The 15488-nt window shown below is 50.5% G+C and overlaps 11 protein-coding genes across 11 annotated transcripts; 6 read left to right on the forward strand and 5 right to left on the reverse strand.

The window, feature by feature from the left end:
• Positions 1–27: 27 nt before the first annotated feature.
• Positions 28–1404, forward strand: Bathy05g02740 (aspartate aminotransferase; the record flags this gene model as incomplete). Its single annotated transcript, XM_007512826.1, has 1 exon — positions 28–1404. The coding sequence occupies one exon, from the start codon at positions 28–30 to the stop codon at positions 1402–1404; it is 1377 nt and encodes a 458-aa protein (XP_007512888.1).
• Positions 1405–1768: 364 nt separating this feature from the next.
• On the forward strand, positions 1769–2650 carry Bathy05g02750 (the record flags this gene model as incomplete). Its single annotated transcript, XM_007512811.1, has 1 exon — positions 1769–2650. One exon carries the CDS (start codon positions 1769–1771, stop codon positions 2648–2650), a length of 882 nt encoding a protein of 293 aa, XP_007512873.1.
• A 101-nt stretch (positions 2651–2751) lies between these two features.
• Positions 2752–3705, forward strand: Bathy05g02760 (predicted protein; the record flags this gene model as incomplete). The annotated part of the gene is made up of 1 exon (XM_007512913.1): positions 2752–3705. One exon carries the CDS (start codon positions 2752–2754, stop codon positions 3703–3705), a length of 954 nt encoding a protein of 317 aa, XP_007512975.1.
• An 883-nt stretch (positions 3706–4588) lies between these two features.
• On the forward strand, positions 4589–5257 carry Bathy05g02770 (unknown protein; the record flags this gene model as incomplete). The annotated part of the gene is made up of 1 exon (XM_007513216.1): positions 4589–5257. The coding sequence occupies one exon, from the start codon at positions 4589–4591 to the stop codon at positions 5255–5257; it is 669 nt and encodes a 222-aa protein (XP_007513278.1).
• A 68-nt stretch (positions 5258–5325) lies between these two features.
• Bathy05g02780 (unknown protein) lies at positions 5326–6042 on the reverse strand (the record flags this gene model as incomplete). The annotated part of the gene is made up of 1 exon (XM_007513180.1): positions 5326–6042. The coding sequence occupies one exon, from the start codon at positions 6040–6042 to the stop codon at positions 5326–5328; it is 717 nt and encodes a 238-aa protein (XP_007513242.1).
• Positions 6043–6314: 272 nt separating this feature from the next.
• On the forward strand, positions 6315–6596 carry Bathy05g02790 (unknown protein; the record flags this gene model as incomplete). Its single annotated transcript, XM_007512914.1, has 1 exon — positions 6315–6596. One exon carries the CDS (start codon positions 6315–6317, stop codon positions 6594–6596), a length of 282 nt encoding a protein of 93 aa, XP_007512976.1.
• Positions 6597–6723: 127 nt separating this feature from the next.
• Bathy05g02800 (DNA mismatch repair protein MutS) lies at positions 6724–10848 on the reverse strand (the record flags this gene model as incomplete). Its single annotated transcript, XM_007512946.1, has 1 exon — positions 6724–10848. One exon carries the CDS (start codon positions 10846–10848, stop codon positions 6724–6726), a length of 4125 nt encoding a protein of 1374 aa, XP_007513008.1.
• Positions 10849–11073: 225 nt separating this feature from the next.
• On the reverse strand, positions 11074–13005 carry Bathy05g02810 (predicted protein; the record flags this gene model as incomplete). Its single annotated transcript, XM_007512992.1, has 1 exon — positions 11074–13005. The coding sequence occupies one exon, from the start codon at positions 13003–13005 to the stop codon at positions 11074–11076; it is 1932 nt and encodes a 643-aa protein (XP_007513054.1).
• Positions 13006–13356: 351 nt separating this feature from the next.
• Positions 13357–13860, forward strand: Bathy05g02820 (unknown protein; the record flags this gene model as incomplete). Its single annotated transcript, XM_007512956.1, has 1 exon — positions 13357–13860. The coding sequence occupies one exon, from the start codon at positions 13357–13359 to the stop codon at positions 13858–13860; it is 504 nt and encodes a 167-aa protein (XP_007513018.1).
• Positions 13861–14016: 156 nt separating this feature from the next.
• Positions 14017–14469, reverse strand: Bathy05g02830 (predicted protein; the record flags this gene model as incomplete). Its single annotated transcript, XM_007512832.1, has 1 exon — positions 14017–14469. The coding sequence occupies one exon, from the start codon at positions 14467–14469 to the stop codon at positions 14017–14019; it is 453 nt and encodes a 150-aa protein (XP_007512894.1).
• A 305-nt stretch (positions 14470–14774) lies between these two features.
• Positions 14775–15260, reverse strand: Bathy05g02840 (predicted protein; the record flags this gene model as incomplete). The annotated part of the gene is made up of 1 exon (XM_007513197.1): positions 14775–15260. One exon carries the CDS (start codon positions 15258–15260, stop codon positions 14775–14777), a length of 486 nt encoding a protein of 161 aa, XP_007513259.1.
• Between the last annotated feature and the right edge of the window lie 228 nt (positions 15261–15488).

A 15488-nucleotide genomic window follows, 5' to 3' on the forward strand; every position in this document is an offset into this window, starting at 1 on the left:
CCTCGAACTTTTTTTTCCTCATTGTAAATGCACAGTTTGCACACGACAAAACCGCAGCTCATCCTCGCGCAAGAGCGACAGAAACAGACCTCTCGTCGTTCCAAAACCATCGTCGTTCCCGTCATGAGCAACGACACCGTTGAACTCTCCTCGTTAGCGACCGCATTCTCGCGACAACAATCCGGTCCGGGCGCCTTGTGGGCCGAAATCACCGCGCTCTCTCGACAAGAAGGGGTGATTGATATCGGGCAAGGGTACCCTGATTTCGGTTCGAACGCGATCGCGAAACAAAGCGCGAAGCGAGCGATATCGATGGACGAAAAGACAATTTCGGGAGACGTTCCAGACGCTCGAGCGAATCAATACGCACCGATTCCAGGAACGGCGGATATGCTGGATGCGGTGAAACGGTATTACAGAGACACGGCGAGAAATGTATCCTCGGTGGACGAATCGAGAGACAGTTCGTTGGTGACGACGTCGGCGACGGAAGGGTTGTACGTGGTGTTTCGAACGTTGTTGAACAAAGACGACGAGGTGATGACGTTAAGTCCGTTCTTCCCGTGGTATTTAGCGCACGCGACGGTAACGGAGTGTACGCTACTTGGAGTCCCGTTAAATCCGGAGGATGGATTTGCGGTGACCGAAGAGATGTTAGAACGAGCGTACGCCAAGAGCAACAAGAGAGTAAAGATTTTCGTGCACTGTTCGCCGCATAATCCAACCGGTCATTGCGCGAGCGAAGAAGAACTGGAAATTATCGCCAGGTTTTGTAGGAATCATAAGATCGTGGCGATCGCGGACGAAGTGTACGAACGGTCTACGTTTCTAGAAAGCAAGCCGCATTTGCGTTTGCGAGAGTATTTACCGGAAAGAACGGTAACGGTTGGCACGTCGAGTAAGCTGATGAATTTATCGGGCTGGAGAGTGGGATGGATATACGGCCCAAAAGTCATCGTCGACGCGTGCAATACATTCCACTCCTACGCCTCTTTTTCCACGCCAACGCCGTTACAAGCCGGCGTCGCGGACGCGTTAAACGACATCTGCGACCGAGCGAAACCGGGCGAAGGCGTCACCCCGGACGAAAACGCCCAAATCCTCGCCTCGAACGCCCAAATCCTCGCATCCGCGCTCACCGCCTCCGGCTTGAAAGTCTACCCACCCGAAGGCGGCTTCTTCCTCGTCGCCTCCGTCAAAAACATCAAATCTGTCGACGGCGACGCCATCCAATACTGCAAAAATCTCGCTCGCCGAGGCGCCAAAGTCAGCGCGGTTCCGATGACGCCCTTCTACGACCCATCCTCCCCCGAAAACCCGACCGATTTAGTCCGGTTCGCGATATGTAAAAAACGCGAAACCATCGCGGAAGCCGCGAGGAGAATACGCGAGAACCCTTTGTAGAGAGAAGGAGTTTCCATAGCCAGATATTATTTATGTATCCATCGCACCGCTTTTTATAGTAAAATTAGAGATGTCACACCCCTAAAAAGTAGGACAAAATTTGAAAAACGCGCTCTTTTGTTCTCGTTTGGCCCGGATACGTGCGCACACTCCTCGACGCGCGAAAATGAAAAAAATCTTAACGCACATCATCAAACGCGCGTGCAAACGCTTTAATATCGAGCGTGAGGACCTCTTTGATGCTCCTGACTCGTCCGCGCGGTCGAAATCATCACCGCGCGAACCCGTCGCTGAAGGTGACGAAAATGTGGATTGGCTTGCCTTGGACGCGACAAAAAGATGTACCGAAAAAAAGCGGACGAGGATGTCTGGAGAAGGAGTCGCGACGAGATCGCGGAAGAGGAAGATTGCGCAGAGAGATTCTTTGTGGGATTTGATCGTGAATAACGACGATATTTGTTTCACACACATTCTTCCGAGATTGGATTTGAATGATGTGAAATTCTTGTACGAAGTGAATAGTGAAACGAGAAAGTTGGTGAAGAGATCGTCTCGCAAGGGGGAGTTGAAAGAGACGTTTTTTGTGAGCGAGATGTCGTCGATATCGACTTTGAAAGTAGCGTGGGAGCATTATCCGTGGGAAGCGTATGACTACGATGCGGAAGAAGAGACGGACGAAACATATTTCTCCGAGCAAGTTGCTAAAACGAATAAACTCGAGTTGCTCAAGTGGGCGCGAGAGGAGAAAAAGTGTGAGTGGGATGATCGGACGATTTGGGCGGCCGCACGTCAAGGTAATCTGGGAATGGTAAAGTATTGCGTTGCAAATGAGTGTCCTATCGATGAGAACGCGTGTGCATATGCTGCCGAAAGCGGTAATCTCGAGTGCCTCAAATACTTACACGAAGAAGTCAAAGCGCCTTGGGAATCTTGTACTGCCTCTTGGGCGGCTGAAAGTGGTCATCTCCACATACTCGAATATCTTGTTGAGCGTGAGTATGATGAATATGGCGAAAATGCGTGTTGGTATGCTGCCAGGAACGGCCATTTAGACTGTTTGAAGTACTTGCACGAAACCGCCAAAGCGCCTTGGAACTCTTGGTGCGTTCAAGTAGCGCACGAGAGCAACAACCCCGAATGTTTACAATACCTCCTCGACAACAACTGTCCTCTACCAGACGGTTATCGATACGAAGATGGAGAGTTATACGTACCAGAACCAGAATCAGAATCAGAATTAGAATAATGAAAACATGTAATACCACGCGCGTTGTGATTTTTCCTCGAAAAAAGTCCAAGACTACGTCACACTTTCATATCCAAAATACACACACACACACACACACAATGCTCGCATCAACCGGCATAAACGCGTATTCTTCGCGCTCGTTCGCGTCCAGATTCGCGTCTTCTTCGTCCTCTTCTTCTCCTTCTTCCTCTTTTCGCAAAGCGGCGGCGGCGAAAGCTTCGACGACGACTAATCGATTCAGCGCGTTGTTCGTCTCGTCAGCATTTCCCCAAAGCGACGACACCACTCCGAAAGGCAACACCAAAGAAAACGACGACACAAACACCTCAGCACTATCATCATCATCATCATCATCATTTAGCTTCTCGAAAGATGCCATCGATTCCGCGTCCATTACGATTGGTTCGACCGCATTCGCGCACTTCGTGACTGCGTTTCCAGCTTTTGCAGATGAAGGTCTCGAGGCAGCTCCAGGGGTCCTCGACGGCCAAACGAGCAAGAGTTACTACGCGACGTTATTTTTGTTCGTGTTATCCGCACCTGGGTTGTACTCGTTGGTGAAACGGTCCGCGAAATCGAAGATTTCGAGAAAGACGTTCGAACTTCCGGGTCCGATGGCGGCCGGGGACGCCGCGTTGCCGTTGGACGACGTCGCGAGAGAGATTTCGATGTACTTCAAGAGGAACAACTACGTGGTCGCGGACGCCGGGGAGGTGATTACGTTTGAAGGGAACATCGCGCCGGAACGAGGGACGGCGGCGTACATTACTTTTTGTATCGCCGTTGGTCTCTTGTGCGTTGGTTTGGTGTGTTCAATCGCCTTGCCCGGCGGGAATCTCTGGTACTCTTTGGCGTTAATTTCGCCTCTGAGCGGAAAGTATTACTTGGATAACGCCGGACGAAAAGAAAAAGTAAAAGTGAAAATGGTCGATAACGAGGTCACGACAGATGTCATCGTCGAAGGCGACGCGGAAGAAATCGAAAGGTTTCGAAGAGATTTGAACTTGTGCGAGAAAGGGATGGTCAGAGTGAAAGGGATATTGGAGCAGTAATAAGGAACGCGCCGCTCGCTTCTATTTAAACTATACTTTTACACACGTTTTAACGATACACGGATACTTTACCAGGTACTCATCAATACGTATTCATCTCATCTTCTGTTCCTTTTCCTATTTCCTTCTGGACATCATCCGCGCGCTCTCGCGTCGTTGTATACCATATTCCACACATCGAAAGAACTTCACAAACACGCACAAAGAAAGAGAGCGCGAAAAGAAGAACATGCCCCTCGCGAAGTATCCGTCTCGAGGAAGCGCGTTTACGAATCATCATCATCATCATCAGCAGCAAACGACATCGATTCAGACGACGTCGTACACTCCGAAACAATCCTCTCTCACGAACGGCTTGAAAGACTTTCCGAGACAAAAGCATCCGTCGACGACAGATTCATTCTTTCCACCACCTTCGCGTTTAACATCCGATCCAACGTCGATTGTGATCCGCGCGTTGGAAGTCCATCGCATGCGCGCGGAACGTTTGAACAAAGAGAAATCGGAACACGTGAGAATACGAAAAGAGAACGAAAAGAAACGCTTGTTGGAGGCGCAACGAGAGGCGACGTTAGGGAAGATTCAAAAAGTGAAAGAGGAGCTCTTTGCTTCCACGAAGACGGATACGAGGACGAATCCGGAAGCCGGAGGAGGATTCACGGCTTTTGCTGTTGTTCCGAAGAAAGAAGCCACCTTGGAGACTCGCGTTTCGCCGAGGAAGAAGAAAAGAGAAGAGGAAGTAGAGGAGGAGAGAGGTGGCCGCGTTGGCGAGAGAAATCCGTTCGCGAGAGGGAACGACAAAGGCGCTACTGTAAAGAAAGCGAAGAGAGGAGGAGGGAAGAAAGGGAAGAAGTAGAGAGTTGCGGATTAACCGTTGGCGAACATGACGACGCGGCCAGGGAGGAAAGGATCGAAGATATCTCGAACGCATTTCGAGAGCGCTGCGAAGGCTCACGCGGAAAAGAGAGATGCGACGGTTTGTCGATACGTCGGGAGAGGCGACGATGGGAACGAGGAAGGCGCGTTTTTGGCGTTTCGAAATGTTGGGACGGTGGCGTACGAACAACGAGAAGAGGAGGAGGAAGAGGACGACAACGAAGTCGACGAAGGATATTTTGAAGAAGATGTCGTCTTTATTGTTCGCCACCGTAAGAATGACACGAGTAAAGCTTCCTCGAGAGCTCGAGTAGAAGTCGACGTCATCTATTCCCCATCCTACGAGGTCCCGGTGTTGTGTCTCCGCGCGTTTGATTCGCGGAGCGGCTCGGCGCTGAGTTTAGACCAAACTAATCGCGCGTTGGTGACGAAGCTTCACAACAAAGATAACGACAACGACGACGACATCTTCGCGCAACTTCTCGCCCCTTGGGATCGACAACAAAAACTTCCAAAGTGTTCCGTTGGCGGTGGATGGGTGTGCGTGCACCCGTGCGAAACGTCCAAATCGTTAGATATGCTGAATGAAACGTCGCAAACAGATGAAGAATTCGAGTTCCCGTTCGAAAGATGGCTTCGGTACGCCGCGTCGCGATTGAAAATAGAGTTATTTTAAAACTTATTAGGTTTAGAAAATTTTGTACACTACGCAATTCACAGAACGCGCTAAAAAGCTAGTATCCGCTAAACTATCCACCGCCGCTCTAAATCTACTTTCCTCCTCACCTCTAAAAAAGCCCGCGCGCTCCTCACCATCTCTCCTCCGTCACTCGCCTCGCCACCATCGTTCTTCTTCTTCTTCTTCTCCTCCGCCGCCTCTTCCGCCGCCTCTCTGCACAACCCGAAAAGCGCCTCGCACGCGCTCGTTTCTTCCCCGTAAAACCGCCACGACGCTTCTATCCTTTCCATCGACTCAAACATGTGCGACGATGCTTGTGATTTCTCATCAAAGCCTCCTCCCGTTTTTCTCGATTGCGTTTGTTCTCGATTTCCTCGACTGACTACTTTTTCCATCTCGTCCACGAACTGTTTCATTCGATCTCGCTCTCGGTCTAACTTTTCCAGAATCACTCCTAACTGTTCCATCTGTTTCGCGACCGTCTCTTTATGCACCGAGTTGGATCCCGCAACGCGTCGTCGATGCGTCCGTTTTTCTTTCTCAATATTCACCACACTCTCATTCTCACCGTTATTCTCATCGTCATCGCACTCTTCTTCTTCTTCTTCCTCCTCCTCCTCGGACGAAGGAGGGTACAAACGTTTCTCTTTCAACATCGGCACTCGGGAAACGACGTCGAGGACGACGTCGAAAAGCTCGAACGCGTGGTCGCGAGACTCGCGCCAGGTGCGGACGAACGCGCGCATTTTTTTATTCTCGCGCTGCTGCTCGGAGTCGTTCATCGATCGCTTCGTTTATCCAGGCATGAAATAAGAGCGCAACACGATTCGACGTACACGACGACGCGAGACGACCACAAACCAAAAGGTTTTCGTATGACGCAAATTGGACGAAATGCCTCAGTTTTATCTCACACAAACCATCGCATATAAACGCGCGTAAAAGAAGCCTTTGAGCGCCTCCCGAACGAGAACAGCAGCGGCAACATTCGTTTTAGTAGTATTATTAGTAGTATACTCTGTAGTAGTAAAAGAAGCGGAGGAGTAAAAAAGATATGAGCGCGACGACGACGACGACGAAAAACGCGCAAACTTTACTCGCGAGAATGCTTCGCGTCGCCAAGTCGTATAAAGATTACAACGTCCGCGAGTACCTCGTGCGAAGGACGAACGATGCGTACGAAGGTACGAAAGAAAAACCGGAGGAGTTTGAAAAGTTCGCGGAGAAAGAGCTGAAATGGATGGAAAGGCAAGAGAAAGTGTACGAGATGTACGGGAGCGAACGGAAGAGCGTTTTGGACGATTCGACAGACGACGTGGCAACGACGAGGAAGTAGAGAAAATTTTCATCAATATCTGTTGTACAATGTAGTGTTTCTTCGTTTAAATAGAACTGTGCACTTCTCTTTCTTTCTTTCTTTCTTTCTTTCTTTCTCTCTCTCTCTCTCTCTGCCGCGGGTCTGTCTATTCGTGAGTGAGGAACAAAGCTTCGCGAACTGTCTCGATCGCGCTCGATATTCCCGACTTTTCGTCGTCGGCGAAAAACAACGCCTTCTCTTCTCGAAAGCGGGAGAACAAATACTGAACTCCCGCTCGAGCGCCGATGGAACACTCTTTACCACCTTGGAACGCGTTTTCTTCGTCCGACTTTTCCGCTCTGGACGCGACTGCGGAGGCGGTTTGTAAAACTGTTTCGGGTAAACCGGCTAAGCGAGCGACGTTGACGCCGTGGGATTTCGGGCACGAACCGGAGACGACTTTGTGCGTGAACGCGACTCGGGGCGGGACTCGAGTGGAGTCGACGAGCGCTTCGACGTGTTTTAATATCGCGCTAGAGGCGAACGCGAAGTAATCCGCGAGTTTGTGGTAGTGCGTGCTGAAGAGCGTGCGGGATTTGTTTCGCAACATCAAGTGTTTGCCGCAACTTAAAGCGATGGCGCAGCCGTCGGTGGTGGACGTGCCTCGACCGAGTTCATCGACACACACCAAGGAATTTTTCGTAGCTTCGCGCAACGGCTTCGCGATTTCGGACATTTCCACCGCAAACGTGGAAAATCCAGAGCGCAAGTCGTCTCTCGCGCCCATGCGAACGAAAATGGCGTCGCATGCGGAGAGGTTGAAAGTCTTCGCGGGGACCGACGAGCCCATGTGCGCGAGGATGGTGGCTACGCAGATTTGTCGGAGATACGTGGATTTTCCACCCATGTTCGCACCGGAGAGAAGGAGGAAGTTTTTATCCGCGGAAAAGTGACAATCGTTTGGAACGAACTGCTTGTTTAAGAGAGATGCACACGGGTGTGTCAAAACGTCGCACTCGAGGAATGCGCTCTTACCATCCCCGGGAAAAGGCGAGACGTTCGGTTTCACCGCGTGGCCTTCGCCGAGCAAAGCGAACTCATCCGAAACCACCGCGAGCGCGCCGAGCGCGTCGACTTCGGCGATGCACTCCGTCGCCAAACGCCACTCGCGCCAGTTTGCGCGGAATTTTAAGATTAAACCTTTCATCACGCCTTCCATGGCGGTTTCTTTTGCCTCCATCGCGTTCGCGCGCGCCTCTCTCAAGGGATCAACCGTCTCGCACGAGAATCGCTCAAACCCTTTTCGCTTACCTTCTCTCGTCCACATTTCTGGAACCCGTCGAGATAATCGATCTGGGATTTCAATAATGTGCGTGTCGCGCATGACGGTGACGAATTGTAGCTCGGATTTTTGACACTGCAACAACGCTCTCGCTTCGTCGAGCCAGTTTTCCAACTTTGCATCTGCTTGTCGGATGGCTTCGTCCGCGGCGTCCACGGCGGCGTCTACACCAGCGGCTGGTTCGATGCGGCCGCATTCTTTCGCTTTCACCCAATCAAAGGCGGTTTCAAACTCGCGCAAACCTTTAATAATTTCGTCTTTCGGGAAGAAGAGGTCTCCGCAGTAATCTTCTTCGTCGGCGTTTGTTTTTTCGCCGGTGACTAAAGCTCTGAGCAAATTTGATTTTTCCAACACGTGCTCGTTGCTCGAGATCTCCTCGGCGACATCGCGGACCGCGCGAACGCTTTCTAAAGCCGCTAAAAAGTCATTCAACTTTGCTTTGCGCATGTCTTCGTACAAAACGACGCGATCGGCGTTTCTGTTTGAATCCCCGCTGCCGACGCATCTCGCCACGCACCGCTCGTAATCTGGACTCGCTTTCAACAGCGCTCGAATTTTTTGAAACGTATCGACGGAGTCGTTCGAGCGCAACGCGTCTATTGCCTTTTGCTTCGATCGAATCACTGACGCGTCGCACGATGGGCGACAACATTGCATTCGGAGGACGCGCGTGCCTGGTGCAGATGCCGCTCGGGAGACGAGCTCTAACAAACTTCCCGATCTCCCGCCTTCAGTGTTTTCTAGAATCTCGAGACCGGACAAAGCAGCAGCGTCCAGGCGCATGAACGCGTGTTGGTATTGTAACCTTTTCGTAGTCGCAGCCGATGTCGTTGTCGCTTCTTGTTCCATGGCGGATGGCGAAGGCGGTGCGGAAGAATTCACAACACTTCCTTCGACCCCGAAAAACGTCTCGTCGTTGGCGATGGTTTCGTATTTTCCGTAGGGCACAACATCGTGTGCGACCAAATTATCGTTCAAGTAGAGCAGACACGTGCCGAAAGCTACGAGCGCAGCTTCGGCATTAATATTACTTGCGTTGCCAAAAAAAGTTTCAATAACATCCGGGTACGCCGCGAGTGGTTTAAAATAGCCTTGTTTTTCAACTTCCTCTCTTACGCCTTTTGAGGACGTCATCGAAGACGAACACACGTATCGAATGTGTGCATTTGGCACGCAATCTCTGAGCGCCGCCGCCACGGCCGGTCCAGGGAACTCTTTAGCATCCGTCTCGCCCCTTCTAAAAATAATTTCCACCGGGTTCAGCTCGCACAACGTCGTTCGTAAACTCGACAGGGTTTCTTCGTCGCCGCTTCCTGGCACGACCTTATACGCGCCGAGAACAAACTTCCCCGCCGCACATTCTGCCGCGCAGACGCCAAAATGCATAGCCCCATCTTCATTCTTTCGAAACTCTGAAATTGCCAACACGTGAGACGCATCCGGACAACTTTCTACCATCACGCGATCAATCATCGTCCCTCTCGTCACCACCGCAATCTTCTCGCGTTTCACCACCGTATCTTTGCATCTCGAGTCTTTCTTTTTCCTCTCCGCGAGCATGGCGGGCGTTTCTGTTTGCTCAATCGTGACCACTTTGTGCCCGTTTCTCGCCAATGTTTCGGCATTCTTCTGGTAGTTCTTTTCCGGGAAACCCGCGTGTGGTTGTTCTCCTTTCATGTAAATCAATCCGAGTTCTTTCACGCCGACGTGCGCGTCCATCTCGTACATTTCGTAAAATTTGCCCATCTTGAACAATAAAACGGCATCAAAGTGCGTGGCTTTGAACTGCCACCACTGTTGCTGTCCCGGAGAGATTTTATGCTGAGAGCCATCCGTGCTCGGAAAGCTCTTCGGGAAGGTTTTCGGGAGTAACAACGTGGTTGGATCGTATTTTGGGCTGTCGAAAAGGTTTCCGTTTTGATCCTTCAGTTTCGGAGGGAACATGAAGGAAAACAAACGACGCTCTCGTTCGTCAAACTTTGATATTTGGTCCGCTTGGAGTCCGTTTTGTTGCTGCGACGAGGACGGTTGTTGTTTCGGCGGTGACGCGCGTTGCTTTATCGGCGCTACCGTCGCGGACGCTTTCGAAGCTTGCGCCGACGGAGGCTTTTTCTTCGTCTTTTTGTTTGCCACCGGCGAGTCTTCTTCTTCGAAGTCGTCGTCGTCGTCGTCGCCATCCTCGGACTCTTCCGGTGCAAAGTCCGATTCGCTTCCTCCTTCCTCCTCTTCGTTCTCGTCATCATCGCTCGAATCCATAATCACCGTTTTCTTCCTCTTCCTCTTCGCCTCTTCCTCTTCCCGCCTCGTCGCCCGGGTCGGTCGTTTCGCGATCGACGACGCGGCGTTCGACCGCTTGCGCTTGTTCCTTCGCGCGAAGGAAATTGGATTTTCCTCCTCCTCCTCTTCTTCGAAATCTACGTCCACGTCCATCTTTTCCTCTGTTCTCTCGTTCTCTTTTACCGTCGATGTGGTTCTCCCCGTCGCTCTCGTGGCTTCCGCGATCATCTCGACGCCTTTCCTCTCCTCGCTTACGCTCGCCAAAGAAGGTGCATTCTGGGCACCATTTTTCTTGGAAACATCACCTCCTTTTGTTACTTGCTTCGCATCGTCATCAGCAGCGATTGCCTGCACCTTTTCCTTTTCCTTTGCAAAGACGATTCCGATGGACTCCTTTTCTTCTTTCGCGTTCTCCTTTTCCCCGGAGAACGACGACGAAATATGCGTTGGTTTCCTGTTCTCATCGTCCCCGTGCGATAATTTTGAATCCTCTTTCTCCCCTAAAGTCTTTTGAATCATCTTCATCGCATCATCGCTCTTCTTTTTCTTGTTCGAGGAACTGACAGTCGTCGTCGTGGAAAAGAAAGATTTGAGCGTTTTTTGCCGACCACCGTCGCGAATTTGGGAGAGAGGCGTTTTGTTGGTGGTGGTGTTGTCGTCGTTTGGTACCATTTCGTTCGTTGTTCGAGATGAATTTTTTTTGTGAGAACCGATTTCAAAAATAGTGTTTCCCTGATGTGTTTGATGACGACGCGCGAAAAGACGCAGTAGTAAAGAAGAAGACGCGATCGATGACGAGAAGAAAGAAGAAGCTTTGATTAAATTGTATTTTAAATATATATATATTACGTAAGTGTTTACACGTGCACAACAACAAATTCTCTACAAATAGTATTATTAATCGCCTCGAAACAAAGTCCTTTTGGCCACGGAAACGATATCGGCTGGTTTCGGCAAGGCCATCGCTTCCAAGTTTGCGGCGTAGGGCATCGGGATGTCGACGCCGGTGACTCTTTCCACCGGGGCGTCCAAGTAGTCGAACGCGTCTTCGTTCACGCAGGCGGCGATTTCAGACCCGACGCCGCATTGCGGCCAGCCTTCTTCGACGATGACGACGCGTCCGGTTTTTTTGGCCGATCGAGCGACGGCTTCGCGGTCGAACGGACGCAAAGAGCGAAGGTTGATGACTTCCGCGTTCACGCCGTCTTTTTCGAGCTCTTCGGCGGCTTTTAAGCAGTAGCCGACCATTTTGGAGAAGGCGACGAAAGTGACGTCGGAACCTTCTCGCATGATTTTTGCTTTGCCAATTTCAATGGTGAAATCTTCGTCTAAGGCTTCTTTCGGGAGTTGGAAGCTTTCGCCGTATAAGAGTTCGTTTTCGAGGAAAACGACTGGATCCGGGTCGCGAATGGCGGCTTTCATTAACCCTCTCGCGTCTTCCGCGTCGTACGGGGCTAAAACTTTCAAACCGGGGATGGACATGTACCAGGCGGCGAAGCACTGGGAGTGCTGCGCACCGACTCCGGCGGCGGCGCCGTTTGGACCTCTGAATACAATCGGACACGAGATGGTACCGGCGGACATGTATAGCGTCTTCGCGGCGGAGTTGACGATGTGATCAATCGATTGTAACGCAAAGTTGAACGTCATAAACTCGACGACTGGTTTTAAACCCATAAATGCGGCACCACACGCGATGCCGGTAAAACCGGCTTCGGTGATGGGCGTATCTCGAACGCGTTCGGCGCCAAACTTTTGGTGCAACCCTTTGGTGATTTTATACGCGCCTTGGTATTCGCCGACTTCTTCCCCAATGATGAACACTTTTTCGTCTCTGGTCATTTCTTCGGACAACGCGGAGTTCAAGGCGTCGCGGACGGTCATACTTGGTGAATCCGCTGGGAGTTTTGAAGCCGTGGCGGTACCGCCGTTCAAATCTTCGTCTTTCGATCCGTCTAAGTCTCTCCCAGCCGCTCGCGAGTTTCTCGTCAAATCTCCTTTTTTAATCGCCTCGTACTCCGGTCGTTCCAAAATCGCTTTCGCCGCGGGTTCGTCCGCCGCGGATGCTAAAGAAGTTTCGCCACTGTCCAACACAGAAGCATTACCAACGGTATCTTCCGCCACGTAATCCGCGAATTTCCCCACGTCCTCCTCGTTTTCGCACGTCACCGCAATCGCTCTTCCAATCGGTATATCGTCCGCTTCTCCAGCTGGAACCAAAATCTTCGCCAAGTACCCGTCGTCCATGCATTCCATCTCCATGGTCGCCTTATCGGTTTGAATTTCCGCTAAAATATCCCCGGCGTTAATCTTCGCGCCTTCGCTCACCGCCCACGACGCGACGCCGCCTTGCGTCATCGTCGGCGAGAGCGACGGAAACGGAATCACCGAGTGCGGAGGGTAATCCTCCGGAGATTTCGCTGCCGCTGCCGCAAATCCTCTGTTAGATCTCGCGATCGTTTTATTATCATTCTGGAAAACGCTGCTACTGCTACTATTCTTCTTTGGTATTTTTCCTCCGATTGCATCATCGCCGCCATGATGAGAGTCGTTCTTCTTCTCTTTCGTCGTCGTTGTCACCACCCCCCTTCTTTGTTGTCTCTTTTGCGACGACAACAAAGACGACGAAGAGGACGGAGAACAGCGCGCCGAGTTTGAGGACGAAGAGGAGGAAGAAGAAGAAGAAAACACCACCAACGGATGATGATGATGATGATGATGATGAAGATTTCGAACCGACGTCTGATTTTGGGAGGAGAAAAATCGCGCCAAAATCTGTTGACTCGTCGTACTTTCAACGAACTGTCGTCGTCCTCCTCTGGAAATCATAGTTAACGCTCTCGAGAGATCTCTACGCAAATATTCTATTTCTTGCGTTACCGTGACTTTTACGCCTCTCTGAAGCCTCTCTAAAGCCTCTCTTCAAACAGAGCGAAAACAACACGCAACGCAACACCCCTACGAAATGTTCGAATTTTTTCTAAAGAACAGAACAAAAGAGAGAAACGAGAGAGATCTGAAAAGAGCGACGCTTAAACCCTAATTAGGATTGATACCCTAAATAATTTTTTTTTGACCTTTTCTCTCTTGAAGAAAATAACAGACACGACACACATTTTACGCGCACCTACAACAGAAGTCCGAAGATGACTTTACGACGACGACGAGAGATTCCTTTCGATGCGCGCGACAGTTAAGAAGAAGGAGGAGGAAAGCGAGAAGAAGAAGAAGCTTGATGAACCCGCGTCTTCTTCTTCTTCTCTGGATGTGTTGACCGAAGGGTTGAAACGATCCATTTTGCCTCAGATTCGCAAATTGGACGGGACGATCGCAAACGCGAGATGGATGCAAAAAGAAGTCACGGATGCAACCGATCGGTGTTCTCTCGAAGTGGAGAGAGTGATTTCTACCACGGTTGGAGAAGAAGAAGAAGAAGACAACACTACGAAAGGAGAAAGAGAAAGAGAGGAAGAAGAAATCGACGAGCGGTTACGAAACGTGCTCGAATCGGTCTCCAAATTGCGCCAAAGAATGGCCAAAGTGGTCGAACGAGAGCGAGCGCAACGAGAGAAACTTTTACGCATGCGGAGGTGCGATTTGGACGTTCTCCGAGCGAATAAAGGAGAGGAGTGCGATTTTGAAGCCGTTTTGAGAGCAGAGGCGTACGCGAAACAGCAACGATAAAGACGATAAAACGAAGACGACTCTACCGCGGGGGCGACGCGTTGAATATACGTAAAATGTATTACGAGCGCAAAGCGCGATATGTGTGTTTGCTACTACACCTTCTTCTTTCTATTAGTATTTCATCCCTCCGTGTGGTCTTCTTTTTCTCATCATCTATTTGCCTTTCGGTCCATTTAACCCTAATCCTAACCTTTGTTCCATGACTTCGTGCGTCGTCTGTCTCGTCCTCGCTTCCGGTTGGAACTCCATCTGCCCTAAATAGTCCTCGAATCCGATCCGATCGACGTTCCCGCTTAAAATCTCCAACCCGAATCGTTTGCTTTTCACCGTTTGATTGTTCGGTAATCGTTCCACGTTTTGTAATATTTGTCGTTCGATGTCCATTTGTGCCGGTAAGGCGATGCCGTAGATGTGCGCGAGGTGGTTTTTCTTCGTTTGAGAGAGCACGTACGGGTGCGAATGGTTTTGGATCTGCTCGACGGGATGGGTCGTTGTCGTCGTCGTCGTCGTCGTAGTGTGATGTAAACCATCGCGCATGGGGTCCCTCGGCACGTGCGAAAAACGCTCCCTGGTGAAGTCAACACCGTTGGCCTCGTTATCCTCCATGGACGTAGAGTTCATCAGAGTTCTTTCGTGCGTCTTTGTTGTGTGTTTGTTGTGCAAGCGTTTTAACTGACGATCTTGGTGTTGTTTGACCTCTCTCTCTCTCTCTCAACGAGCGGGATACGTTTAGAGTAATATATAAGTACAGATCTGATTATAATTTATGTGCCTTTTCACGAAATGTTTTACGCGCGCGTTTGTTCTACCATTTCTCTCTTTTTCTCTCTCTTCGTCTTTGATCGTTTTTCTCGAAACGACGAGTGCGAGTGAAAGAGGTCGCTCTCGCAAAGCGAGCGAGCGTTTCTTTATTATTTCGTGAACCGCCCCAAAGCGCCTCCGAAGAACTTGAATATCCCTTTCACGATTTCTTTCCTCAATGCGGCGAGACCTTTCCCAAACTCCCCTCCCGGCCCAGCGTTCGTCTCTCGAATGAATAACGTAAATATTACCCCCCAGACGCCGTTTATGAGAAAGAGAAAGAGGAAGCCAACCGCGATGGGCGGTTCGCGCTCGATGAAAATCTCCAAGTCTTTAAAGAACCCTTGGCCGAGTTCCGGTTTGTTTTCTTCATTCACGTTGTTGTTATTATTATTGGCTACCGCGTTGTCGTTCAATTCTTGCTTCTCGGAAGAAGAACTGCTCGTCGCTATTTCAAACATCCTCCGCCGCCGTTCCTCCGCGTTCGTACTAAAAAGTTGTTCCTTCGTCGTTTCCTCTGAAGAGGCAGAGGAGGACAAAATCGTCGACGCATTCGCGACGTTACTACTTTCATTTAGCGCGAGAAACGCCGACATCACAAAAGCGCTAAAAATCATCTTCGAACCGCTAAAACTCCGACCGCTCGTCGAACAACAGCAGCAGTCTTCTGCTTCTTCTTCTTCTGTTCCTCTTTTAAACGCGCGGGTTTGAGTTTCCGTCAAAGTTTTTCGATCTTCGATGGAAAAATAATTCGTTTGTTTGTCGCGAATGAATCGAGCGCGAGGACGACGACCAACTGCGCCGAAATGCGCGGAAGAGTACGC

This window comes from Bathycoccus prasinos (assembly GCF_002220235.1).
Source record: "Bathycoccus prasinos genomic : chromosome_5".
NCBI classification, from domain to species: Eukaryota; Viridiplantae; Chlorophyta; class Mamiellophyceae; order Mamiellales; family Bathycoccaceae; genus Bathycoccus; species Bathycoccus prasinos.